Source organism: Miniopterus schreibersii, assembly GCF_964146895.1.
Source record: "Miniopterus schreibersii genome assembly, chromosome: 19".
Taxonomy (NCBI): domain Eukaryota; kingdom Metazoa; phylum Chordata; class Mammalia; order Chiroptera; family Miniopteridae; genus Miniopterus; species Miniopterus schreibersii.
Window position 1 is genome coordinate 14,109,849 of NC_138119.1, and position 27,922 is coordinate 14,137,770.

Below are 27,922 nucleotides of genomic sequence, written 5' to 3' on the forward strand. Positions count from 1 at the left end.
GGACCCAGCTGGAGACAGCAAACCAGCCCCAGGCAGTGCTGTGTCCTTCTAAATACTGTTTTCACCCATCACCCTTACAAAGGCACCAGCTCAGTTCACAGGATCAATGAACTTAACAATGTCACAAAACTATGTCAGGAGCTTTTGCTGGAATTGCCAACTTCTTGCTTCAATGGGTCCACCTTGAAGAAACCTTTCCAAAATGCCACTTTTAGCATGCCATCTCCAACACCCCAATAAACCTGTACAGAAACGCACCAGGAGACAGGGAGTGGGCTTCAGGGGTCTTTATTAAGTGATGCTTTAGTCTCAGTCTGTCAGGGATTGGGAGTGGGGGTGACCCTATTCCCCCCAGGTTGTCCCAAACTTGCTATCTTGGAGGAAGGAAGCAGGAAACCTGCTCTCCTCTGAGAACAGCCTGGGAAGCTGGGCTAGCTCTGGGGTGAGGGACAGCTGAGCTGAGATCCCCCACCCTCCACACCCAGGGGGAGGGGCCAAGGCAATCCTGGCCAAACTCACCCACCCACAGCCCAGCTCTTGCTGCTCCATTCATTGTCCTGAGCTATTCATGATCTCTGCTCCCACAGTCACCTCCACATTCCAAAAGCTAGCCCCATACTCAGCCCCACCAGGCCTTCAGCCCTGGGGAAGGGCGAAGTAGGAAGCCCATCAGGATTAGGGCCCCTGACCGGGCAGCTTCAGGCAGCCTCTCCTTTCTCTAGTCAAGGGGGTGGTGGCCTCAGACTGCACCCCCCTCCTCTTACTGGCATCCCACTCTGTCACAGCACAGCAACCAAGAGCACAAAGCATGGTGACTGTGGGGCTGGTGGGCACAAGACCCCTCACTGGCATACAGGCCAAACTGCCTGCAGCCGTTGGCGAGGCCTGCTCCCTGCCCTGGAAGCTAGACAGAGGGAGACGGAAAGCAGAAGTGGGGCAACTGGGTGTACAGCCCCAGCAGCACGAGGAGGGGATGCGAGCCCGGGTCCTGCTATCAGTGCAGCCAGCCCCTGGCCCCTCTTCTTTAAGAGTCTCCAAAGCTCCAGAGCTGCCCAGCCCACAAGGGGAAATGAGAATGGGTAGTCTTTGAGGAGGGGAAGGGCCTGCAGAAAACCACCCAGATGTCTGGTGTTACCCACTCTTTTCCCAGGGCTGGAGGGTCCAAACTCCTAACCCCAACCAACCCATGTCTTGGGTGAGGAAGGGCTTCTTCTGCCGTCCCTTCCCCTCAGAGGTCCAGGAATCACTCCGATGAAATGCAGATACCCATGCCTGCCACCTGCCTCTAGGGACAGCAGGAGGGTTGAGGCAGGAAGGCTGACTAGGGGCCCACAGGCCTCTCCTGCTCCAAATACTTTCCTCACTTTCCTGACGTCATCTTGGCAACAGGGGGACCCTACCCTCCCAACTGGCTCCTGGGCCCTCCCTCAGCCTGTGTGCAGCTGGGCTTCCTTCCTGAGTGCGTGCGTGAGTCTGTGTGGTGGGGTGACTACAGGTGGTGGTCCTGGCAGCCAGGGAGGGCAGGAGAGATCTGGAGTCAGCCCCACTGCAGGGCTTGGGAGTCAGTCTCAACCAATCTCCTTCCACTGCTTGTAGAAGTCCAGAACATTCTTGATGTCCACACTGGCATGTGCAGCGGCCTGCAGGGCTGCCTGTGGAAGGGGGGAAGAGAGAGATGGGTGAGTCCCTTCCTGAACTATGGGACAAGTCTTTGAGGGTAAGCGGTGATGGAAGAGGGAAAGGGCAACTGCCTGGCAGGTCTGAGGAGGGAGCCTACTCCGGTACCTCGTCCCCATTACAGTCCCCTCACCTCACCCCATAACTCACCTGCATAGGGCCTGAGAGCACGCTGGGGTTGTCCAGTGGAAGGCCTGTGATGATGGTCACCATGCCACCTGGGTCCTCCTCACCTGCCCCCTGGGCTAAAGTCAGCTGTTTGCAGCTGTCCAGGATCTTATAGAGAGTCCTGGTGGGGAGGGGGAAGAGAGGCCAAGCCCCAGCATTAGCACAGCCTGAACCCCAGGATTTCCAGGGCACAGGGGAAGCTAGGGGCAGGGAAGGCACCAGCAGGAAGCAAGAGCAACCAGGCAGCCAAGACAGCAGGTTCTGGAAGCTAGTACTGGGGGATGTGCTACGGGGAGCAGGCAAAGGCTCACTGAGGACACCAAGCCTAAGCATTTCAAGGCCCCAGGGACTTGGGTGCTGAAGCAACGTCTTCCTTCAAGGTAGACTTGCAGAAGGCCCCAGGCTGGTCCTGCCACCCGTGTCAGAATTCCTTGGCCCTGAACTGCTCCCCTGGGGAGTGGCACAGAGGAACAAGGCAGGCAGGCTATCTGAGGCTCCAGGGGTGGGGGCTGAAACTTTACCAGGCATCTGCATCCTGTCTCTTTAATTTATGTCGCTCAAAGCTCTTCCCCGCCTCTTTCTGGCAGCGAATGTACCTACAAAGGACACAGGAGAGTGGAGGTTGGGGGCAGAAGAGTAAGGGCGCCTCACACAAAGCAGACCATTGTGGCTCAGGGGCCCAGTTCTACAGGAGCAGGGAGGGGGCACATCTCTCCCATCACAGGTCTGTTGGGAGCCATTTCGAAGTTTCCTGGCGTTTGGCTCGCTTTTCCTCCTGATAACATCAATTCCTCCGTTCCTCCCAGGGGGAGGAGCCGGGAGGGGAGAAGCAGCAGATGCTTTTCAAGTCAGGGCTTCTGGAGACAAGGTCCAAACAAATAGGCTTTGTGCAGCTTCCTGGCAGATGTGGGGGCGGGGGGGGGGGGGAGGTATGGGGTGTCAGCTAGCAGGGAGGCCAGAAGGAAAGGCCTGTGGGGCTAAGCACCTACATGCTACGGGTGGCTTCAATGGGAGGTGGGAAGCCACAGGCAGCCCCAAGGAAAGCACTCCCACCCTAGCAAACCTGATCACCAGTCCCAAACCTAAAGCAGGAAAAACTCTTACCAAGGTGCCTACAGCTGGAAGCTGGGGTTTGCCCCCCTCTCCCCGAGATGCTGATCTCATGTTTGCCCCAGAGGCAAATGGACAGCAGGTCAGCGCTCCCTGCAGGGCTCCTGGCTCCTCCCATCACCCTCTATTTCAGCACCTAAGACCTTGACTTATTATGTCTTTGGTTTCCCTCTCCAGCGGTGAGTAAACTGAGAGTAGGGACTGTAAGTGTGTGTCTTATCCACAGGTAAGAGTAAAACACAAACACCTGTCTGGGAGACAGACATGGGGCTCAGCACAGGTCTAGCAGGCCTGCACTCACCTGTTTCCTTTTTTAAACTCTGCCTCTAGGTATCGGATCCCATCCCGGGCCCCCGGGTGTTCCTTCTTCAGCAAATCCAGGCCATCAATCACTAGTGGGCAAGAGGGGGAGGGGAAGGACAAAAGAGATGAAGTCAGAGCACTGTGACATGGGGCTCTCTGCAGGAAGTCTGAGCTCCTCCAGCACACACTGCAGGAAAAGAAGGGACAGTGGCTCTGACAGGGCTCCTGAAGTCCTTTCAAAGTATGACCTGCTGCCACTCATGTACTTGGCAATTTACCAAGTGCTTTCATTTAGATATTCTCATCTGTTTCTCCCAACCATCTTGTGAGACAGGGTTTAACAGATTATCATGCCCATTTCACAGATGAAATGACTGAGGTTCAGAGGTAGTAGGACTTGACGAAGGCCACTGTGTATAAACTGGGCTCCAAAAAAGGGCCTCTCAATTGCAAGCCCAGAGTTAGTTTCTTTTAGCCACACTTCATCTGTCCTCCCACCTCCCAATATGCTCACCTGTCCTTGGAATGATGACAATGAAGCGTCCACTTGTGGCCAGCTGGCGGATGATGGGGAGGTGGTGGCAGAGGGCCTGGGTGTCAGGGACAAGGTAGGGTGACATTGCTGACTGGGCCTTGGGCTGCTGTAGGCTCCCTTCCAGCTGAGAGACCTCGAGCTGGTGAGAGAAGGCAGAGTGAGTGGAGCTGTATGGGTTCCGCAGCCTGGGCAGGGGAAAACTACTCAAAGGGGCTCTTATGGGGACTCCTTTGCCCCAGGGACAGGGGACTCCTCCTACAATGGCCTTGAAGAAAAATAGAAACAGGGTTAAAGTAAAGAAAAAGAGACAGAAGTGAAGGCAGCAAGAGGAGTCAAGGCTCTGAAGAATGGGCCCTGAGAGGGCAACCTAGGAGGCTAGGAGGTGGTAATCCGGGCAGAGGGGACGGCCACAGGGGAACAGGGTGCAGCTGGAGGGGTGAGGATCTGCCGGTGGCTTTAGGCAATAACCAGATCAAGAGTAGGAGGAGCACCCCGGCTCTGGTTTCCTACCTGAAGGCGTAGCTGGGCCATGTCTCTCATTAGCCTGTTCCGCCGAGCTTCTTCCTGTGCCTACGAGGGGAAAAAACAAGTGCTAAGAGCCAAGTGCTAGGCTTGCGACGAGGAGTTGGGGCAACATTCCTTTCTCCAGCAAGCAAGACCAAGAAGAATTCTGGGGCCTGAAGTAGGTATGTCCTCATACAGTCAGCTCTCTATTGATCCCATTAAGTGAAAAGAAGAGAAGCCTGGGAGAAAAACATTCTTCACTCTTCCAACACCCAGGAGGGATGGAGCAGACAGTGGGCATCGTCATCCCACAGGACCCCTGTACCTTGGGGTCTGAGCTCTGCCCCTCTGTTCTTCTCAACGCATTCTCCCTCCCAGGGGATACCATCCATGCCCCCTCATGCCCCTGCCTTCAATCACCATCCATTTGCCCATTTCTTTTAAAGCTGCAGCTTCAGCCCAGACCTACCACCCTGACCCACATATCCAACTGCCTACTTGGCAGCCCCACCCATTCCTCAAAACCTGCTCTTCTTCCTCTAGTGCTCCCCAACTTGGGAAATAAACCAAGTCAGAAAGCTGAGTTGGGTGTGGCTTTTCCTTCTCTCTCAGCCCCAACAGTTACTGGCTTCCCAGTTCTGTCGATTGTACCTTCTAGAAATCATTCAAATCCTTCTGCATCCCTCCATCTCCACTGCACAATCATAGTCTAAGCCAGCACCTCTGACCTTGACTATTATAACCACCTCCTTACTGGTCTCTGCCTCTAACCCAATCCATTTTTTCTGCCTGTAACCAAGGCATCTTCCAAAAACCATCTGATATTCCATCACGGCCCTGACTAAAGTCCTTTGATGGTTTTCCTGTCTTCTGGGTGAAGTCCAAATTCCTTAACATGGTCTAAAAGATGAGGCTTTAGATGGGAACTTATCCTAAAAGATATGGGGAGCCTGAAGGCCCTGTGATGAATCAAGTGGCGTCTTCAGAGTGGTGCTTTAAAATATTTGAGTCTGGCCCAGCCTGGAGTGGCTCAGCAGAACCTAGGATCCAGGAGATTACAGTCTGATTCCCGGTCAGGGCACATGCCCACAATGGGCTCAATCCCTAGTCGGGGGTGTGCAGGAGGCACCTGATCAATGACTCTCTCATCATTGATGTTTCTCTCTCTCTCTCTCTTCGAAATCAATAAAAGATACATTTAAACAAACAAACAAATAAATACAAAATAAAATAAAATATGAGTCTGGAATGTATCATCTCATTCTGATCATAAGCGGACACCAGACAGAGCCAACTGAGGGACACTCTACAAAGTAACTGACCAATACTTTTCTGCAGTGTGAGAGTCATGACAGACAAGGAGAGACTGAGGAACTGTCACAGACTGGAGGAGACTAAGGAGACATAACCAAATGTAATGTGGGATCCTGGAAGAAAAAATAGACATTAGTGGAAAAACTAGTAAAATCTAAATAAAGTCTACAGTTAATAGTATGTACCATTCTTTACCTTCTTAGTTTTGATAATTACACTACAGTCATGCAAGATCCATCCCCACTCCCACCCCCCGCAGAGTCCTGCACAACAAAGAGTGGCCCGGCCCAAAATGCCAAGAGGAAACGCTAGTAGAGGAAGGAAAGAAGACCAGAGCCTAACTAGCCACTCTCTTACAGGCCCTGTCAGCAGACTGGTAAGGAAGTGGAGCACTGTAGACAAACTTCCCCTCCTCTCACCATAGAAATCAAGTCCAGGAATCTTACTTTTAGGCTAAAATTGGAGTTGTGAAACCCCATGTTCCAGAGACGGAAATGGGGGCAGTTGGGTAAGTAGTACGCCCCAGAGAACCAGCACAGGTAACTGGGGATCCACCTGGACCCGGGAAGAGCAGAGGTACATGAATCTCAGGCTCTGCTACCGGTAATTGGTCAAGCAGTTCAGAGATGTGGGCTGACTTGCTCATCAGGGGAAAACCAAGGTCCCAAAAGGAAAAGAGAGGTCCCTAAACCAGATAGATGCTGGAGCCACAAGAAAGTAGGAGCAGCGGCTTCTGGTGCCTACCTGGCCTGCAAAAAAGCTGAGCACCAAAGCAGCTTAGAACAAGACAATTTCAGACTAATTCCAGAGTCCTGGGGCTTCCTCACCTATAAAATGAGGACCCAGCACCCACCTCACAGGACTGCTGCGAGGGTTAAATGAGATATCACACGCAAATCAGGCTTTGCACATAAAAAGCTCTCGAGAAACAACAGGAGATGGCATGGCAATGATGACCACACTGCTGCTGCTAGGGAATACACCCTTGGGTGCAAACCTGTGACAGGCAGAGCAGGAGGCAGCCTCAGCAGGCATGTGGCCCATATCCAGCTTGGCCTGTGGTGTCTAATGCCACATGAGAGGGGCTCTCAGGTACTCCCTGCCCCCCAGGATGAGTCTTCAAGAATTTCAGGCTAAAGGAAATGCCTGCAAAAACTTTAACATTTTTTGAAACTGTGTAATTTCCCCGCAGTTATTTTTGTAACCCCCGGTGTCTTCCCCTATGGAACAGTAATAAAAGCCTTAACACAAAGGGTTTGTTTTTAACAAAATGTCCTTGCTTTTGAAACAGCAAGGAGTCTCTGGGGAGCCTGTACCCCTTCCCAGACAAGCAGACCATCTGCAGGAAGGGGGTTCTTAGAGAAGTAGGTAGGGAAGAACATAGGGGAGGGAACTGCCGAGCCCGTGGGCCATGCCTCCTGCGCCACACCACTATCCCAAATGTACTGGTGCCACTTAGCTCAGGGAGGACAACACACCCAGGGCTGTGCAGGCCCCATCATGGAACCAGACTGTTCACAAAGTATCAGCCTCACAAGAGAAAGGTCTGTCTTGTTCAGGGCTGTAACCCTAGTGCCCAGAATACCAATGGCTCTGACACAGAGCAGACTCTCAATAAACATTCATGGAATGAGTTACTGAATGGAAAAGAGGTAACAGGCTACTTCCTCCTGTTTGGGATCTCTGTGGGATGGGTTCAAGTCTGGAATGGGAGGGCTCCTGCACGGTGTCTGATACCAAGATCCCTCTATTCCCTTCCATTCCTCAGTCTTCATCCCTCTGAAAGGGAAGGGAAAGGAGCATTTGCTGCGATAGTGTGCAAGGTACCTTACAGGTACTATCACTCTGTCATCACAACAACCCCCTAAAGTTGATTCTACTGTTCCCTGACTCATTCAATTCACAGACAAGGAGGTGACACAGAAGGCCCCCAACCCCCAGGCAGTCTCGATACTGGTCCAGTCCATGCTGCCTCTGCTCAAAGCAACTCTCATTCCTGTCCATCAGCCCATCCCTTAGTTCCCTCCCCTGCCTCCTCTTTCCCTAGGCTCGGTTCCCCAACCCCATGTGCCACAGTCTTCAGTCAAGGGCTACCAGTCTGAGGCTCTTACCATGACTTCTCAGTGAGCCCAATGGGAACCGAATGGGCCTGGAGCGGGGGGGCTGACTCACCATGCGGAACTGGGCCTGGGCCTGCTGCAGCAGGCTCTCCTGCTCAGATTGGGCAGTGCTGACGAAGATGCCGACCTCTGAGCTGAACTGCAGGATGCTGCCTTGTAGGCGGGCGACGAAGTGGCCAAAGCTACGGATGCAGCAGATTCGCACGACCGTCTGTGAGGAGACATGGGAGCCCAGCCCAGCTGAGCAGGGCTGCCCACAAGAGCTCCTGCCCTCCTGCCTCCCTACTGTGCCAAGACCTCAGCAACAAGTGCTCCTTGGAAAGGCTCATGATCTGTGGGGTGGGGGAAAGAGGAGCACCAGAGCCCAAAGCCTCTAGCTGCCAGAGAAGGAGTACCCAAGAAGGGCAAGGAGACTTGCAGGAACAAAGTCAGAACTCGGGCTGAGGAGGGCCGGGGGCACTGGTTGGGAGTGAGGAGATCTGGCTCCTAATGCCATCCCTCTTCCTCCAAGTTTCAGTTCCTCAGGTGTAAAATGAGGGGACTGAAATAGATCAACATTTCCAACTTATTTTTTTTTTGTCAACAGAACCCTTCTTCTGCATCGACTTTTTTTTTGTCAACAGAACCCTTCTTCTGCATCGAACAAAAATCTTACTTAGAACCCTAAAATATAAACAGACTAAAGCCAAGCTGCTCTGGAGAGAGTGGGAGCAACCAAAAGGTGTATGTGTTGGGGTTAGGGTGCGGGGAGGAAGCCTGGGAGAGTTGTCTGCTTGGCTTCCCTCTGCTGCCCCCAGATGGCCCATGTGGTGACACAGATTCAAGGGTGAAAGTCACCGGACTAAGTGGACTGCACATGCCCTTCTAGCTCTCTCTGTTTGATGTTCGGCTCAGAGGATTGGCCCACAGTAGAATGAGACTGATAAAAGATTTCAAAGCCCCAGTAATTCACTTGTTCTGTGCTCTACAAAAGACGGATAAAGGGATGGAAGGCTTGTTCTACAACAGAAGACACTACCAGCAGAAGACCTGTGCAAGGACATCCTGCCAAGAAGGAAAGGCATCTCAAACGGCTCCCTGAATAAAGGACTCACAGCCTGCAACCCCCAGGACACTCTCCCTGCCTAGATGGGAGGGATGCTTGCCTGCCCCTCCAACTCTGAGCCCCTGCTTTGCTGCTGTGTCTGATTAACAGATCTTGTGGCCTAAGAAATGATGTCCTCACCTCCTCTAAGGTGCTGAGCAGGGGCCGGTCCGTGTCAAAGTTAAAGCGTCTGTGGGCAGCCCGGAGGGGAGGCAGGTTTCGAAGTGCCATGTCTTCTGGGAGCAGCAGGCTAGAGGGGAAGTCAGGCAGTTCACAACTTTCAAGAAGATCTTGGACCTCGGGACACAGGGCCAGGCCTGGGGAGAAAGAGGACACATGAGACTACTTGTCCTGTGGGAGCCCCCAGGCAGAGGGACACTGCCTTGTCCTATGGGAATTCCCAGGCTAATGAGATAGGACATACCCCTGGGAAAGAATTAAGGGGAGAGATAGAAGGAAAGGAAAGAGAGAGAAATACATGAGGCTGTCAGGCAGAGCTCTAGAAGCCCAAAGCTGGAAGGGTTGGAGGGACAGAGCAGGTGGGGAGAACCAGGATACCTCAGATTGAGGCTCCCTGACCACAGGGCAATTATATTAGGATGAAATGAGAGGAGAGGCTCCAATGGAAGGAGAGGTGGAGATTGCCAGTTGGAAGATGGTAGGAAGGAATAAGCCAGGCAGATGAACTCTGGAGGTCAAGGTCGATTCTCAATGACCAAGGCACAAGTATGACACCAGTGCCTGGGGCTAGCCTACAGGCTCCCCTCACTCTGCTCTTGCCCTCTACTGCCATCCCCGGGGAGTATACTCCCTGGCAGACCAAGCCACCTGCCCACAGTAGGGCAGTGTTGGGGTGAGAAACCAGAGAGGCCAAGACCACAATGACTGCTATGTGTAAGGGAGGCTTGGCAGTGAATCCCATTAACCTGTTTACCCCAAGGGCCAGGTTACCAGGAAGGGGGATGGGTTTCATGGGGCCAATGAGGGAGAGGGGCAAGGAGAGCAGTGCCAGGGACTCACTCACCAGACTCTTGGAGTTCGCCAGCAGCTGGCAACAGATTCAGCAACACAGAGAGGCGGTTCCACAGACTTTGAGAACTCTGGGGAGAGAAGGCAGAAGAGGCCCTCAGCCAGGGCAGTGTGGGGGGTGGCAGCGAGCAAGAAAAGCACTGCACTGGAGAGGCCTGAGGGCTGTGGTCACAAGCCTAGAGGGATTTGACAGACAATGAAGAGAGGCCAAGGGGGGCCTGTGGAGGACTTGGAAACCAGGAACTGGTCCTGTGAGGAATGAAGGGGGGCACGGAGCCTTGCTGAACTTCACCAGCAGCTGAAGGCTTCACGAAAAAAAAAAAGGCATGAGACCAGAAGGACTTTCTGGCTCTTGGTGGTGGGAAAAGCCAGAGCATTGGAGGAAGCTTCTCCCATCTAACATCCCCTCACCATGCCCACTGGGACATAGCTCAGGGATGTGACCCCACATCTCTGTCTTACCACACCTTCCTCCATGACAAACAGTGACTAAGTAACTAAGCTGTCATCAGACAGAAGCACACACCCAAGGGTGTGCTGCGCCCTGATCACTGTCTCACCTAGGGCAACCTGCAGGGAGAAGGGACCTCCACACAGGGCAGGTGTGTCAGTAGGGTAAAGTAACATCAAATAAAAGACTCCAGGTACTAGAGGCTCTTGTCAAGATTGAGATTCTGAACCTGAGAAGAAGGCCACCACTGCCCCCGCCAGCCTCCAAGCCAGTCCCTGACATCATTCGCTCTGGCTGCAGGATTATGCCCTAAGCTGTTCCCCCTACTACAAGCACCTTCTCAACCCTTGTATGAAAATCCCACCATTCCCTAGGTCCTATCTCTTCTGTCACTACTCAGTATGCTCTCCTTTCTTGAGACTCTCTGAACAAATACTCTCGTCAACATTAATCCTAATAACAGGCACCACATCTGGCATTGGAGATACAAAGCAGACTAAGCAGCTCTCTCACTTTTCCATCCACACAATTTGTATTCCAGGTCACAGGCTCCTCCAGGGCAAAGGTCAGGTCCATAGAATGTGTAAGAGCCCAGCAGAGAAGGAATGCTTGGCAACAATTCTTACCAGACCACTGGATGGGATTCCTAGGCCCCATCCTGACTGACGCCCTCCCCCAATGTCCTGAGGCCTGAAAAAGGGCAGTGGAGTGACACACCTGTGCACACACAATGATGAGGTCGGAGTTGGTCCGAAGCCAGTCCAGGAAGACTTTCACAGCAGGAAGCAGGCCTTCAACCATCAGGACTTGAAGCTTCTCCTGGATGCTGCGCTCATTCCGACAGGAGTGCCCACTGGACTCACTCCCCTCTGACTCAGAGCCCTCCTCAGAGGCTGGGGGGGAGGGGGTGTGAAGAAAACTGGGATGACTAATAGGTACATGACAAAAGGTTTTAGCTTGGGGGGGAGAGGGGGAGACCTTGCCTGGACTCTTTCAAAGAATTTTGACATGAAAGATAGGGAATTCACTTATAGACTCCTGCCTAATTTTTCAAGACCCAATAACTATTTTATTTTTTTTTAGAGGAAGAGAGAGAGAGAGGGGGGGGGGGGGAGGGAGAGAAACATCAATGTGAGAGCATATCAATCAGCTGCCTCCTGCACACCCCCTATTGGGGATCGAGCCCACAACCCAGGTATATGCTCTGACAGGGAGTCAAACCAGGAATCACACCAGCAACCTTTCCGTGCACAGGACAACGCCCAACCAACTAAGCCACACCGGCCAGGGTGGGGTCCATTAACTTAACTGGTTGCTTTTAAACCAAGAGCCTGGTGCCTTTTAAAATATTTTTTCTGACTCAAGCTAATCTGAGTCTGGTCTACAGCTCTACTCAAACAGGATTTATGAAGTGCCTACTCTGAGCTAGAAGGCAGGGCAGACAGAAAGAAGCTGCAGGGAGGGAGAACAGGGGCACAGAATTAAAATAACTACTTCTAGCTCTTACATCTTCAACTCTGTAGGTCAGAACACTGAGCAGGTCACTCCACCTCTGAGCATGTTTCCTCATTTCTCTTATTCATTCAATATGTACTAAGTCCCACTCACGTGCCAGGTACTGTGTTAGGTACTGAGAATAAAACATAGACTATCCTGCCCTCAAGAGGCTCACAGGCTAGTGGAGAGACAGACAAGTCAATAGATAATTTCGCCCGAGTGAGAAAGGGCTGAAAGTTGCAGAAATGCAGAGGCTACAGGAGCCCACAGGAAGAAAATCTAACCTAACTTTGGAATCCCAGATCATATAACTTTTAATCTAAAATCTATATAGCAAGTAAAAATTAGTGACAATCTCAGGACAAGAGAGGAAAAATATGCTCTAGACCAAGAGAACACCATGCACAGCAACTTGGAGGTAAAGCATTTAAATGAAGGATGGTAACTATTCCACCACCAGATTGCTATAAAAGTTAAATAAGACAATACCCGAAAGAAGTCCAGCTTAGTGCTTGGCATAGAGTAGACAGTAACCTCAAGTAGTGCCCACTACTGCTGCTGATTAGATGCTCCCTCTGCAGGGAAGATCCCCAGAAGGTAAGTCTCACTCTAACCTGCCCTGGTGGGTGCTGATTTTTCTAACTTCCAGGAACCCTGGCAGGACCTGGGATGGCGCCAGGGGAAGAAATCATAGCTGAACTTGTCATGTGGAGAGGCAAACCCCAAACCCACAGGGCAGGGTGAAGGGAGAAAGGAATAAAACTATGAAGTAGACTGGGAGCTGGGAATGAGGAAGTGAGGAGAGGGGGTTCTCAGGAAAACACCTGGCTACGCAGAGGACCAAAGGTAAGGCAGCAAAGGCGGGGGTGAGTGCTCATGGCATGGGGGTGCAGACATGGTATGGAAGAGCAGAATGATGAACAGTGGACCAAATACCTGGCTCTGAGGGCTTATCCACATCCCCATTGACACAGGGCCTGCGGCTGGCCACGGTGTGGGGTTCGGTGGTGGGCTGGAGGAGCAGGTTGCTGAAGGTGGGGGCCAGTCGGAAGCAGCGCTTGGTCTGGAACATCTGGGTGGACATGGCTTGTAGATTGCTGGCAATGCTAGCCTCACTGGGGCCCAGAGGGCCATTGAGGGACTCAGGAGCCTCTGACCTGGCCTGAGGGGGTTCCAGGGCCGGGGACCGTGTCCCCTCCTCATCCTCCATGTCTTCCAGGTCTGATCGGGACTCTTGGCTGTTCATTTCTGAGTCTGTCTCAGCATCAAAGGCTGTTCCCCCACCTTCAAGACTCTTGTCGGAGCCACTGTCCGAGCCCTCACTGGCCCGGGCTGAGTCACGGCTTGAGTCAGACTCAAAGCCTTCACTCAGGTCACTGTCATCACCAGCTTTGGGCAGGTGGCGGTGGCGGCGGCGGCGGAGGCAGGAGAGGCGGGAGAACTTCCGGTTCTTTCTGACCTCGCCCACTTGAGGTGCTATGGGGGGAGGCTCCTCCTCCTTCTCCAAGGGTTCCTTGGACTCTGGTTCATCTGTGGAAAGAGGTCGGTCAGGTGGGGCCTAGGGACAAACTGGAGGCTGAAAGCTGGAAGGTGCCCTTGGGCAACACCACCCCGCCAAGCCTGTGTTCTGCTTCCTCAATCTGCACGCTCACATTTCCAGCCACACCCTCTGCCATGCCTGTACCTGTGCCATCACTCTGGAACGCCGGGACAGGATTTTCACCCTCTTCCAGCTCAGCCTGCAGCCGTATGTTGACATGATTGACGAGGTGAGAGAAGAGAGCCAGGGTAAAGGCAATGGCTGCACTGTACTGCTTGGATCCTAAAGCCAAGAAAGTCAGGCATTAGGGGCCCAGGGCCCTGAGGAGGAGGAGGAACCATTAATTCCAACCCCGTATCACCTACTCTCAATCCAAGGATCTACCTACCTCTCAAAGCTTCTTCTAAGGTAAAAAAAATTTCTCAGGTCTCTGCACTATTATCCTGTCATCTAAAATGTGCCAGCTCACCCAGCGCTTCCTCACATAAGCGTCTCCTCATCCCATCCCCTCCTCCCTGGCTTTGATGCCTTCACACAGGCTTCTCCCCAAACACCTTCACATCCAGCCCTGCCTCTCCTTTCCTTCCTTCCAACCTTGTTCTATATACAACTCTGCCAGGGAAGTTTGCAGAACTGACCCTGGTGTCCGCCTGGGTCCTAGCCAGGGGGGGTGTGTTTGTGGAAGGGAGTGAGGAGGAGGGGAAGGGAATATGCTGCTGCCTTGTTCATTCATCAGGAGGAGGTCCTTTAGGGTAAGGCGCCTTGTCCCTTACTCTCCCACAGACAAGCAGTGACACAGTAGTGAAGGGGCAGCTTGTGGAAGGAAGTTTACAAAGAAGAAGCTGCAGAAAAGGGTAGCAAGGATACCAGAAGCCAGTGGGGGAGAAAAGAGGGACCCCAGAAGTTACCTGCTCTCTTCAAGCTGTGCACACCCATAAGGCATATGATGACCATTTGAAAGATCAGAAGGTCCGGGAGGAAAGCATATCCACTCTCATACTCCTCCTCATCCTCACTGGCCAGACTGAGGTTGGGTGAGGAGGGGAGGTAGAAGAGACAGAGGTTGAAGTCCTCCAGGACTGACTGGCAAAGCGACGTCAGCTCGGAGTCCACAGAGCTACGGAAAGGGCAGGAATAATAGGGGAGGTTAGTGATGGAGGCTGGAGCAGGTAAAAAGAGTTGGGAACGGAGTCAAAGACTAAGGAGTCCTTCAGGGAACGCTTCAGAGCAGAGCAGGGGGACTTGGTGCTGGGCTGATCTCTAAAGCAGACAAAATAACATGTGAAGGACAGGCACAAAGTAGAAGGGATGTGAGAGGGCTTCCATTCAGCTGCTCCTTCAACATCTAGTAAGAGCCCATTCTGTGCCAGAGGAAGAGCTGCCCAGAGAATGGGCACAGAACTCTTGGGCAAAACAGTGAGGGATGCTGAGAAAAGGCTAACTGGCTAGAGCATATCCACCTGAGAAGCAGAGTTCAGCAGCCCACTCCCCCCTCAAGCATCCTCTGTAAGGAGCTGCCACAGAGACGGGCTCACAGGACACAGTTCTTGCTTATCCTCCCTTCCACTCACCTGCTTTTGGGCTGCAGGAGGCTTTGCAGATACATAAAGTTTACCAGCAACCTCTTAATGTCTTTACATCTGAAATGAGAGGAGCCCAGGGTAAATGGTGAGTGGCTCCAGAGTCCTTATCGTGCTACAGCACCAAATGTAGAAAGAGCGCTTCCTTCCCACAGGCCTCACTCACCGCTTCTTGCTGGGAGAGAGTTTCCGAGTCTCACACTTCTTCAGCTGGTGGTACATTTTGGCTGCCTTGTCATACAGCCTCTTGAGGTTCCCATAGGCCCCCTCAAAGGACACTTCTGATTGGATGCTGAAGGAGACACAGAGGCAAGCTACTGAGTGTTGGCAGGGACACAGGAGGTAGGGGGTGGGGAGAGAACATCACTCTGCCAGGGCTTTCCTAAACAATGTTTCTAGTAAATACAGGCAGCCTCCCTTTCCATATACACTCAGAGTAAAAGCTATTTCTCCTGATAACACACACACACACACACACACACTTCCAGATTAATCAGAGTAAAGATGATGTCTACACATCCTCTATATCTAAAAATGAGACAATCCTATTCTATGTTACAAACTTAACTTAGTTACCATCCCTGAAATACATTATCCTTAGTCTGTTTTAAAGCACAGGCACTTAACAGATAGCATTTAGCAAGTATTTACTATGTGCAAGGATATTTACATACAACATTTCAGCTGAGCCTCATAACGCTCATTCAAATGCAAATATATACTGAGCATCAAACTATTGTCAGATACTGTACCCTAATACTGTCCATATGTACAAATGAGGAAATGAAGCCTGAGAGAACACGTATATTGCCAAGGTCACACAGCTAATACATGGTAGAGCTGAGTCCCCAACCCAACTCTATCTCACTACAAAGTCTATGACCTTAACAGTGTGCTATATTTTTAAGTCTCTTTTGAAGAAAACCTTTTAATTATAAAAAACAAGGTACAGAAAAGAAAAAATATATGTCTGTGGTGAATTAAAGATAGTTACAAATTCTTTGATACTCCTTCCATTGAGAAGTGGATTTTACATCTCCTTGGCCCTTTATTTAAAAAAAAAATTTTAATTTTTGAAGAGAGAAATATCGATGTCAGAGGGAAACATTGATCGGCTGCCTCCTGCATGCCCCCTACCAGGGATCAATAGCAACTGAGGCATGTGCCCTGACTGGGAATCAAACCAGCAACCTTTCAGTGTAGCAACCAACTGAACCACACCGGCCAGGGCCTCCTTGGCCCTTTAAATCTCAGGGGGTGGGGGAGTTATTGGGGGAAGAAATGACTATACACTGCTTTGATCAACAGAACTTTGTAGAAGTAACTCTGCCAGTTTCTAGGTCCAGGCCTTAAAAGATTGGCAGATTCTACTTCCAGGTCTCTTGGGTCATTACTCACTGTCGGCACCTTGAGCCACCATGTAAGAAGTCCGTCTATCCTGAGGAAGAAACCACATTCTATCCTGAGGAAGAAACCACATGGAGAAACCCCGAGACTACACGGAGAGGGAGAGAGGCCCAGCTGAGCCAACCCTTCAGACATATTAGACCTCCAGGTCACCTGAATACCAATGTTAACCCTAGACAGTGACACCAGGAGAATTGCCCAACTGAGCCCTCCCCGATGCCTAACCCCTAGACCATGAAATATAATTGTTTTAGCATAGCAGGGTAGGATCTTTGTGGGCACCTCCCAAACCTGGATGTGCTTGGCTCTCTTTGGAAGCGACTCACCCTAAATCGTGATCATGAGTATGATCAGGGATCTAGGACAATCATATTTAAGGATAAATACAATGGTATAGGCCAGTCTGTTCTGAAAAGGAGGAGGGGCATGCAAGAGCAAATACTTTGTTGATATGGGGAATAGGTTACCTTGACCAAGTGAACCCAGGATCGTGGCACATGGAATTATAAGGCAGTATTAGCTATTTTTCCTTACACTTTAGTATTTGACCATCTAAGCTATGAAAATCACCTTATCCCCTTTACTTTAAAGCCTAATTCACTATAACCTCTTCTAGAATAACTGGGTCCATAAGTAAACTTTGGCCCTAATTAGGTGGCAACCTTGAGTTTCCCAGTTTCCCTGGCAGTTTATTTCTCACTATAACATAATCAATGACATTCTGATTTCCCTATCATTCTCATGTGCATTTTGGTGATGACTCAGTAAAACCTAAGCCTAATCAACTTTGGGTGCCTTGAAAAAAAATGTTTACCTGAAACTAATAATATTGTACCTCAACTGTAATTAAAAATAAAAAATTATTTTTAAGTCCTGGCTGGTGTGGCTTAGTGTTTAGAGCATTGGCCCAAGCATGGAAGGGTCATGGGTTAGATTCCCAGATCAAGGGCACATGCCTGGGTTGCAAGTTTAATACTCAGCCCTGGTCCAGGCACATATGGGAGGCAACCAATTGATGTCTCTCTCACATCAATGCTTCTCTTTCTCTCTCTCCTTCCTCCCCTTTCCCTCTCTCTAAAAAACAATGTTAAAAATATCCTTGGGTGAGGGTTAAATTTTTAAAAATTATTTTTAAAAATGTTATCATAAGAGCTGTGTCAGATCAGGAGAAACTGGTCCCCCACACTATCATCACTGTCATCTCAAAACACTACAACTCTATAATTCTGAGGTTCTTGCCCGAGGCTACTTTGGTAAAATTTCATCAACTCTGTCAAATGTATTTCCTTCTTCAAGACAGCAGTCCTACATTTTGCATAATATAGTGGACAGCTATTTTAGCTGCCCTGTATCTACAAATTCAGGTGGCTATGTAAAAAGCAGCAGGACTGTGCCAGGGTGCCTCGACAGGAGGAATCTTTCAATCTTAGCATTCCCCCAATTCAGCCAGAGCTAGAGAAGGGAGAAGGAAAGAGAGAAAACAAAGCAGGAATGGCATGGACAAGAAAACAGGGCTGGGGAAACAGTGGCAAATACTCACCAGCGCAGGTAGCAATACATGGCTTCCACATTATAGTACTTGCTGCCTGCAAGGGTGCCCAGCTGGTTGAAGGGCATTCCTGGGGAGAGAGAAAAGTCACACAGCCTGTAGCCACAACATTCACCCAAAGTTGCCAGGCCCAACCAAAGCTAAGATTAGAGAACTCAGGGGGGGGGAAGAGTTGGGTCTGCAGGTGTCCAGGTGATGAGCAGCTTAATCTTATTCCTCCAGGGGATTATTGATTATAGACTGTCTTCCCATTAGCCTATTCCTGCCTGGCAGGCCAAGGATTTCAGCATTAATGGGTGTCATTCCTTCAGCGGTAGCTGTGACTCTTCCAAGGTTGACAGAACTCCATGGAGTCCTCTCCCCTAACCCAACTCAGTTTCTCACCTCTGATCTCTCCTTCCTCCAATCCCCATTTCTCCCTGTAATGGAGACTAACCCCTTCTTTCACTGTGTCTCCCATGGGGCAGATGAAGTAGTCTCCTCTTTCTACACAGACCTCAGGGAAAGGAAAGCCATCTTCTCTCTTCCTTCTCTCCTGCCTCCCTCCTTCTTAGTTTAAGACTTTTCCATTTCTCTTCCCCTTCTACCATCTTCTGAGTTCACATTACAAGGGGGAAAATGCATAACCAAGGTGAAGTACAAAAGAACTTAAGAGTGAGAGAAGGACCCAGGGGAAAGTGAGCATGGCCTACCTGCCATCTCAACATTGTCTTCCTCCTGGAAAATGATGCTGGGTTGAGGGGCCCAAGCAAGGGTCCACTTACCAATCTGGGGAGCTACTGACAGGGCTTGGTAGTAAAATCTCTCAGCTAGCAGTTCGGTGTCTACGCCAGCTAATTCATTCTGATATCGTGCTGCAGAGAGACAGGAGGGAAGAGAAACGCATTGATTCCATATTTCAGAAAAACCTCCCTCATCTGGGAGCCCACTTTGAGGAGTTGTAATAAGAGCCTGGGAGGAAGACACCTGAGCTAGGAGGCCGGCTACTTGAATCTTTCTCTCTTTTTAATTTACTGATTTGCGAGACAGAGAGGAGGAGGAAGGGAGGGAGGAATGGAGGGACGGAGGGAGGGGGAGAGAGACATTTGTAGTTCTACTCATTTATGCATTCATTGGTTGTCTTTTATGTGCCCTGACTGGAGACCAAAGCCACAACCTTGGTGTATCAGGACAACGCTCTAACCAACTGAGCTACCCGACCAGGGCTCTCTGGCACAATCTTTTTTTTAAAAAAAAACTGATATTAGAGAAAGGGAGAGGGGGCGAGAAAGAGAGAAAAACATCAATCAGTTGCCCCTGGTAAGCACCCCAACCAGGGACCAAACCCTCAACCTGGGCATGTGCCCCAACCCAGAGTCCCACAGGTGACCCTTCAGTGCACAGGATGATGCTCTCTCAACTGAGCCACACCAGCCAGGGCTCCTTGGCACAGTCTAAATGTGCATGTCTATGGGCAAACTGTTCAACTCTATCCTCCTCACTGCTAAGTTCAAAATGTAAAGACAATTTAGTGTTTGTAAAGTAAACAGGCCTTTTTTAAAATTTTTATTTAAAAAAATATATTTTTATTGATTTCAGAGAGAGGGAGAGGGAGAGAGACAGAAACATCAATGATGAGAGAGTCACTGATCGGCTGCCTCCTGCACACCCCTGCTGGGGATCGAGCCCTCAACCTGGGCATGTGCCCTGACCGGGAATCGAACCTTGATTTCCTGCATCATAGGTCAATGCTCAACCTCTGAGCACCAGCCAGGCATAAACAGGCCTTTTTGATGATCTCTTCCCAATGAAGAGAAGCTGCAGCATACATGATTACTTGGAAAGACCTCTCTTACTTGGTTCTGGAATGCAACCTGCTCAATTCTAGAGAGAAGACATTACTAACGACACTTGGTCAGTCTCACATGAAACAGCTGATTCTGAGGGTTCCAGGGTGGGCTTGGGGCAGGAAGAGGAAGAGGAGACGCTGGTCAACAAAAGATAATGTCCCCAACAGCCACATACCAGCAGCCTAATGAGGACCCTTTGTCTATTAGGACTAGAGACCCAGAAGCCATAAAGAGAGTACTTTTCCATTCTGAGAAACATTTGTCAGGCAAGTAAGTCCTCCCTGAGGCCTGACTTCAATTCCTCTAGGAGTCCATGGAGATTTAAAAAAAACCAAAGGAGAAATTTAAAACTTCCTAACACTACTGAAACTGAGTTATCACCCTTTCTCAAAGTTCAAAAACATTTTCCTTCTTCCCGTGTTCACTGATCCTCTCCAACTCACAGAGGAGCAGTGAAAAGAAGGGAACATTGTAAACAGACAAAAAGGAGAGTTGTCAGAGCCAAACTACTACTGCTCTCTAATCATGTAAAGGGTGGTACTAACAACTGAAGCAGCCTGAGCCCGGCTTGTAGCCTAAACAGAGAAAATGAAAGGTTTGTATTCTTACACAAATCCCCCAGGTACACTAGACATCGGTGGCATGCCATCTGTGCCCAATCCATCTCCTTCCCTGAAGCAGACACTGGCTTCTTGCATCCTGAGAGAGAAAGAGAAATTTATGAGCCCATCCCTTTTCCCCTACCTACAGGGAAATACCTTTCCTAGGGTGAGAAAGGAACTCAAGAATCCAGGGCTAGTCTTAGAACATTGTCTTACGGGACAGAGAAGACACTCATCCTGGACACAGAGACACAAAGGTTTGCAGGTAAGACTCATTCACGGGACAGGAAGAAACTGGAAGAGAAGGGCTAGGGTCCTCAACCCAGGATAGCTCCCTGGGGGAAGGTTATATAAAAGGTCATCATAGGAAGACTTCTAGAAAGGACAAAGAGGTGAGGCTCAAGTGTCAGGACAGTCATGGGTGCCTTGGATAGGAGATCCCCACATAAAGGCAAAAGGTTTGGGTAAAAAAGGGAAACTTGCCCAGGAAGAATGGAATGTGAATGAGATCAAGGTAAACGCTCCTGGCTTCTGCCTAGGAGAAGAGGACCACAGAGGAGATGGCAGCAGATTGGGAGACAATGTACACCTGCCTTGCCTGAGGATGGTAGTGGCCAGGCTGTCACCACCTTGTAACTTCAGTTCAGAGAGCCTGAGCTCCTTGGGAGGTAGTTTCTCAAGTGCTGGGTACTGGTCTAAGTGTCTCACATATTAATTCAGCTGAGCTTCACAGCAACCCCACAAGGTGGTTAGTCCTCTTACTTATTCCCACTTTATAGCTAAGGAAATCACAGTCACATAGTGGGTAAGTGACAGAGCCAAGATTCAAAGGGCAGTCTGGCTCCAGAGACCATCCTCTTATCTACTCCACCTTGCAACCACTCTCGTGAGTGTGCAGTTCCCATTCTGAAAAGCCCTTCCTAATGTTATCTACAGAGACATCTCTTAGTCGCCTGAACGGAGAAAATATCAATAAAAAGAAAAACTAAAGTGATGTGGGGAACCAACCTTTTGAAGTAGGGCTCTTAATCTTTTTTAGGCTATAAACCCTCCGGCCATCTGGCGTAAAGCCTATGCATGCTGTCTCAGATGAATGTTGTTTTTAAATGATGGTTTCAAATGCACAAAATACAGCACTATGCTGTGCTTCTAACCAGAAAATGCTTCCATATGGAGGCAGGAACAGTCTCCATCTCTGGCATGCAATGTCTATGTCCTGGTGAGGACAGGGGCGTAGGGCTAGGGGAAAGAAGGGCGTATAGAAAAACCAAGGGAGTTGGAGGAGGAGGGAAGGAGCACTACAGGGTGGCCGGACTGAAGAGAAAACTGCTAGAAAAGGCGGTAAACTACAGCTGCTGGTACCTGAGACAGCTGAAAAGGATTTGCATTATGTTGAAAGAATGTCCACAATATCCCCAACATTTCTAAAAATTTCAATACTTTCATCAAACACTGGGAAACAATCTCTGAAATTCAAAGAAACAGTAACAGCCAAATCCAACTGTGAGGAAAAAACAAATTCTATTAATACCATCTTCCAGTGCTAGATCATCCCCTCCCTCCTCCTGACTCTGCCTCAGTCTACAATCCCAGACCAAGAGAGATCTCTCTTTTTTCTTAAGATCTTCACCCTAATCCATATGCTTCTTTGGATAAATTCAAACTTCATGAACCATTTGTAAGTCTTGCCAAAATGCTTTCTGTCTGGCTGGGTCACAAGCTACATGAACCCTGAGGGATAAGAACAGAGGTGGAGGCATATGAACTTGCTCCGGAAGTCCACCTTGCAGACATCACTAACCTATGAGGGGGTCGGTGACATGAGTCCAGTCGATGCAGCATTGCAGTTCAAGCTGGTAGTGGGACTGGATGTAGAGAAGGAGATGCTGGTAGAAGCCAATACCAGCAACCAGGTGTGTCCGGTAGGCACATTCCAAGGTGCTCCGGCTGTGGATATGCTAGAGATTTGGAAAGAGAAGGGGCTGGCTAAGCAACAAGCTCAGAGTACCACTCCACCCCCATAACCTTTTTCATCGCACTGAGAAAATAAACGTCTCTTCTTAGCTCTGGAACTTTATCCACATCTCCTCTCAATCACAAATTACCCCCACACCCTTACATCTACTTCTCCCTGAGGTCTCCCCATCTGGGATCAGACTTTCCTCCTTCCCCAATCCTAATTCTATCTAATGCCCTTCCTCATTTTGACATCTCTTCCTTGGCTCCCCCATCTCCAACCATGCTCTGGCCCACATTCCTATCTGTCTCTTCCTTCCTTAGCTTCCCCTCTTTAGACAAATTTCTTCCCAAGACCGAGGATCTTCCCTTACCTTTTTGTTAGTCTTGATAAGCTGGATAACTTCGTAGTATACCTTTCTCCATAGCAGCTCCTCAGCCTTCCTCCCATAGTCCACCGGGTGCAGGAACATAAGCTTGACGCAGAGCTCACGCAGCCTGGAAGGGTGCACAGGAGCATGAGAGAGACTGCCCATTCCTTGGTGAAGGGCACAAGAACTGAGGGCAAGGAGGCATTTGTCAACACCCTACTGACAAATCTCTGCCCCCCAAGAGACATCCAGGTTCAGTCAGTAATACCCAGGACAATAGCAGTGCTAGAAGGCAGTAGGAGCCCCAAAAGATACACAGGAGCAGTAAGAATTTTAATAAGCTTCATTCTCTTTCCCTGCATCCATCTCTCCTTTATTCTCTGCTTTTCTGTCTCCCCCTTTTTTCCTTTCACTGTGCAGTACGGCCAATTCCCCAACTCAAATGCCACTCTATGGCCCCAGTGTATTAGATGTAGAAGCTGAAAACAGAGTGAGGGACCCCATCTCCTCTCTTAGGAGGGCCAGAGACTTCAGAGTCCATTACTGTACCATGAGGAGGACATGAGGTAAGAGATAACATGTGTCTGTGTGACAGGGTTTCAGGAGATAGAGAAACTGTAAGGATCTGTGATTTAGAGTCTCCAGCTTACTTGTTCCTCAGGCTAATGTTCTCTGGTTTGAACACTTCTTGATAAGCGGTTTTGTTGCAAAGGATGAGGTCAAGTCGATGCACAGCCTCCACCACAGCCCTGCAGAGACATACAGGTGAACAGCCCCTGAGTCATGTGTATCGTCCACCTAGGATGCTAAGGCACTGACCTAGAGGAAAAGCTAAAGAATTAGGGGTGGGGAAATGAGAAGGCTGCAGGTTGGGCTCTGTACAAAACAAGATGAACAGTCTCCATCCTGATACAGCAGCCTGCCCAGGGGATATCTGGAAATGACAGAGACATTTCTGATTGTCACAGCTCAGGGTAGGAGGGACAGGAGTTGCTAGCATCATTTAGTGGGTGTTGCTAGATACCCCATAATACACAGGACAGTCCACCACAATAACTATCCCACCCAAAATGTCAACAGTGTCAAGGAAGAGAAATCCTGTGATATGGAAAGGTAGACCCTCTCCATGGAAAGAGCATAGGTTGTGATCCCAGGCAGAAAATCTAGGGTTTGAACCCAGGCTGTGCCTTACTAATTCTGTAACTTTGGGCAGCAAATTACCTGACTTCTTTAAGCCTCTGTTACCACATCCATAAAAATGGAGAAAATAACAGCAGCTACCTCAGAGAACTGTTGTGAGAACTAAATAAAATAATTTATATACAGTATCGGTACATGGTGGGCATTCAATAAATAATGGAGGAATGAATAAATTATTATGTACGGGCTTACTATCTCTGACACAAAGGAAAGGCATTCCTAGTATAAAATTCTGCTTTGGAATAGTGGGGTATGTAAAAGTAGGGTGGAGGGTTGTCTTAAGGTCTCCTGGATTCTGCTGAAGGAATTATTTAATAAAGAATGTAGGCTCTGGAACCAGACTGCCTGGGTTCAAATCCTGGCTCTAATCCTTACCAGCTATGTGGTCCTGGGCAAAATACCTAACTTCCTTATGTCTCAGTTCTCTCATCTATAAAATGGAAATAACATTATCACCTACTTTGTGAGGATTAAATTAGTTAATACAGAAAACATTCATAACAGTGCCTCACACATAGTTGTGTTAGGTAAGTATGAATCCCCATCCTTCTTGATATGAGGCTGAGGAGGAGACTGCAGACACTAACAGAAAAGGCCAAGGAAACTCTATGGATGGCTAAGAAGTATCAGAGGTAGGTGTCATCTCTGGAAGGGTAAAACCCAGAGGATGACAAACAGCAGCTGTGAGAACAGATAAATCAGGCATAGCTCTGGACACAAAAGCAACCAAAACCAAGGAGTGATGATTCCTAAAACCAAGATTGTTTCAGAATACTGAAACATGCTCCTGGGCTGAGGAAAGTGGGCCACAGCAGGTGAGCACCCTGTGGTGGCTCAGGTGATACACCACCAAAAGCTGCCTTTTCCAGGGAAAAGTGATCACCAGAACCCAGATGAATGAGTGGGATGGTAATCAAGGCCTTCTAACAGGCAACCTCGAGAGCTCAGCATTTCTCCAAACACCTTCTGGGCTGCCTAGAGATGGGAGCCAAACCCTTTTAGCCAGCCTGGCCCTTGATGCCAGGGCAGCATCAGGCAACCGTTATTCTACACCAGCTCAGTCCCCAGGGGCAGGGCTTTTAACTTAAGTGCCATAAGCAGATGTAAGGAGTGTATATATGTGTGGGCATTTTTATGGACAGGTTCCAGAGCTCTCCTTAGATTCTCAATCCAAAAAAGGTTAATAACCACTACTCTAACAAGTTCTAATTGCAAATTATAAAACCTGAAAGGACTCAGGACTTTCTTCTCCATTCTCCATCAGACCACAGACTCTTCCACTAAATTGTAATCTCCTTTAGAACAAAATCACAAAAACTGTCCTGTGTCTCATTCACTATTGTAATCCCAGGCCAAACACAGTGTTAAAAAATAAAAACACCCTGACCAGTGTGGCTCACAGTGGTTTAGCGTTGACAAGTGTGAACCAGGAGGTCAGGGTTTGATTCTGGGTCAAGGAACATGCCTGGGTTGTGGGCTCCAATCCCCCCCAGTAGGGGGAGTGCAGGAGGCAGCCAATCAATGATTCTCTCATCATTGATGTTTCTCTCTCCCTCTCCCTTCCTCTCTCTAAAATCAATAAAAAGGGAAAAAAATATTTTAAAAAGTTAATTGGCACCCAGCCGGGCGTGGCTCAGCAATTGAGCATCAACCTAGGATCCAGGAGATCACAGTTCGATTCCTGGTGAGGGCACATGTCTGGGCAGCGGGCTCAATTCCCAGTTGGGGGGTCTGCAGGAGGCAGCCGATCCATGACAACTCTCTCATCATTGATGTTTCTATCTCTCTCTCTCCGTCTCCCTTCCTCTCTCTGAAATCAATAAAGATACTTTTAAAAAATAATTAAAAATAAAGTTAATTGGCCTAATTAATTAATTGGTGCTTGTATCCCTTCCAGCATCTCTTCTCTAGCTGCCTTTTCTTCTGAGGGGCTTAAAACATTTCAGAAATTCATTTCTGTAAACAGTTACACTATGGGAATGCCCCAAATTTACTAAAGCTCAAAGTGACAATTTCATAGTCTAACAACACATTTATAGTGGGCAGAGAAATCAGACCTTCCTCTTCCACTTCCTTCTACCAATCACCATTGCTGTAATAAAGAATAAAAACAGATCTGCTGCCCACATTTCCACCCTGCTCAAAGCCAAAAACACACAATTATAGGCAGAGATACCCATATGCACACATATAAGCACACATGCCAACACATTAAATCAAATCAGTCAGTCCTGTGAAGGTACTGACTTGAGAAAGAACTACATTTGAGAATGATTAAAAGGATGACCAGAGCCAATACCAAAAGCTGGAGACAAGGAATCCTGCAAACACTGACAGGCAATGCTGACGATCAGCAGCATGACAAGGCACATGTGCCACCCCCCAGCCAGGACTGCTTGGGGCAGCTCATAGTGGGAGCCCAGGGGTTGCTGGATTGGATCACTTTTCTATTCTGAAAGTAGCCTATACTCCCTCATCTTCTGACTTATAAAGCCAGAGCAGACAGTTTGCCTACTCAAAGAAGGAAAAGACAACATGCTCTTGACTCTTTCACTGTGAAGATGGGGCCAAGGGCTCTGAGGGTAGTCTTCTCATGCAAACAGTTCTGTTCAGTAGAGCCTGAGTCAAATGAAAACTGCACTCCCTACTAGAAAGCAGAAAACTCAACTTGATCTCTATGCTTCACTCTATTTCGATCCAGTTCTAGAGCCCATGTTCCAGCTGCCCCACACAAAAAATCCTGGACCCAGGGTGGGAAAAGTTCATACCGGCCTGTTCCCAACAGAGGGCTGAAGATGTTGAGGAGTATGAGTGGCACTGTGGAAATCAGAAACCAAGAATGTAAGCTGCCTGGCCAAAGACTGTAGTCATGAGGTTGGGAGGAAGGCAGGAATCAGGTGCCCCAAAATGGGCTCTCATGACCTAAGAACACTCTGAACTCAAAGTCCTTCATGGCTCTTCCAGTCCAACACAGTATTCCGGCCTTTCTTTTCATTCAGATTCCCCAAAATTAGAGCCATAAGGGGCTTCAGAGAATATCAAATCCAAATCTCTCCTTTTAAGGATGAGGAAGCTCACGCCCAAGGTCACACAGTGAGAGATGGCAAGAGAACCTGGTTCTCTTGATTTCAGTTCAGGGCTCTTCCCAGTAAGTCCTACAGAGTTTTTAGCACCACACTCCTCTGGGTTTTTCTCCATCTCTGACCTCACCCTTTACCTTCCCAACCCCTCCATTCCCACCTTCTTACTCCAAATTCGCAAGGCTGGGTGCCCGCCCCGAGCTCGCCGCGCACCGCGGAGGGGATTCCTCCACGTGTTTCCATCAAACCTCCCACCCACCCAATTCCTTCTTTCAGCTCCAAACCCAGTTGGGGCCCCGCCCCCGCCCCCAGCTCCCTCCAAAACTGCACCTCCTCCTTCGCCCGCACCCCAGCCCCGCACCCGGGACCGCCCGCCCAGAGGCCCCACCCCTCGCTGACCCCTACTTCCCTCCGCAGCTGCACTCACGCCCCGGCCCCTCTCACCGGTAAAGCCGCTTAGTGTGAAGGACTTTTGCTTCGGGTTCGCTGCTCTCCCCTGCGGCAGGGCCTTGGCTCATGGTGCCCGGATCCGGGGATGGTTCCCGGTCACAGGCCCCCGCCGCCCACCGCTACAGCCACAACTGCAGCCTCCGACCGTAGCCGCAGCCACCACCACGGTCGGCCCTGCTCGGCCGCCATCGCTGTGAGGCGGCTGCCCGCGACAGCTCCTCCTCCGCCTGCCAAATCTCGCGATAGCAGCTGCACATTTGCACGCCAGTGACCTACTGCTACCAAATCTCGCGAGACTTGTTTTCCCTCCCGGGAAGTTGCCCGAACTAACTCTGGGCGGTGTAACCTCTTTCAGGCTTCTTCAAGCCCTTAAGAAAAACTTTATTGATAAAGCTATTGGAAAACGGACAGTGGACCCAGACAGCGGGCTGAAGCTAAGCTGGATGGGGCAGATGGGCTCATGCTGGGAGCTGGGAGCTAGGAACGTGACTTTGCTTTGTCCTACAGTGGTTATTTAGTCCATCATTCTGCTCCTCCCCCTCCCCCCCATTTGAACCAAGTCTCTT

At 49.6% G+C, this 27,922-nt stretch overlaps 1 protein-coding gene across 4 annotated transcripts; it reads right to left on the minus strand.

The window, feature by feature from the left end:
- Window positions 1–263: 263 nt before the first annotated feature.
- Window positions 264–27,585, minus strand: SMG5 (SMG5 nonsense mediated mRNA decay factor). 4 transcript variants are annotated; one of them, XR_013997709.1, is made up of 23 exons: window positions 27,351–27,566; window positions 23,277–23,375; window positions 22,630–22,753; window positions 22,101–22,257; window positions 20,307–20,396; window positions 18,633–18,722; window positions 17,860–17,938; window positions 15,079–15,204; window positions 14,904–14,972; window positions 14,241–14,449; window positions 13,477–13,614; window positions 12,729–13,322; window positions 11,013–11,188; window positions 9,840–9,915; window positions 8,957–9,132; window positions 7,784–7,942; window positions 4,304–4,363; window positions 3,773–3,932; window positions 3,257–3,347; window positions 2,367–2,441; window positions 1,828–1,966; window positions 542–1,652; window positions 274–426 (listed from the first exon to the last, which is right to left on the minus strand). XR_013997709.1 is itself a non-coding variant. In XM_081121327.1 (22 exons), exons 1-22 carry the CDS (start codon window positions 27,422–27,424, stop codon window positions 1,569–1,571), a joined length of 3,045 nt encoding a protein of 1,014 aa, XP_080977453.1. In that variant the 5' UTR covers window positions 27,425–27,585; the 3' UTR covers window positions 264–1,568. The 4 variants fall into 4 exon arrangements, 3 of the variants coding, with proteins under 3 accessions (XP_080977453.1, XP_080977455.1, XP_080977454.1); XM_081121327.1 differs by having other exon boundaries at window positions 264–1,652; window positions 27,351–27,585; XM_081121329.1 differs by lacking the exon at window positions 7,784–7,942 and having other exon boundaries at window positions 274–1,652; window positions 27,351–27,585.
- Between the last annotated feature and the right edge of the window lie 337 nt (window positions 27,586–27,922).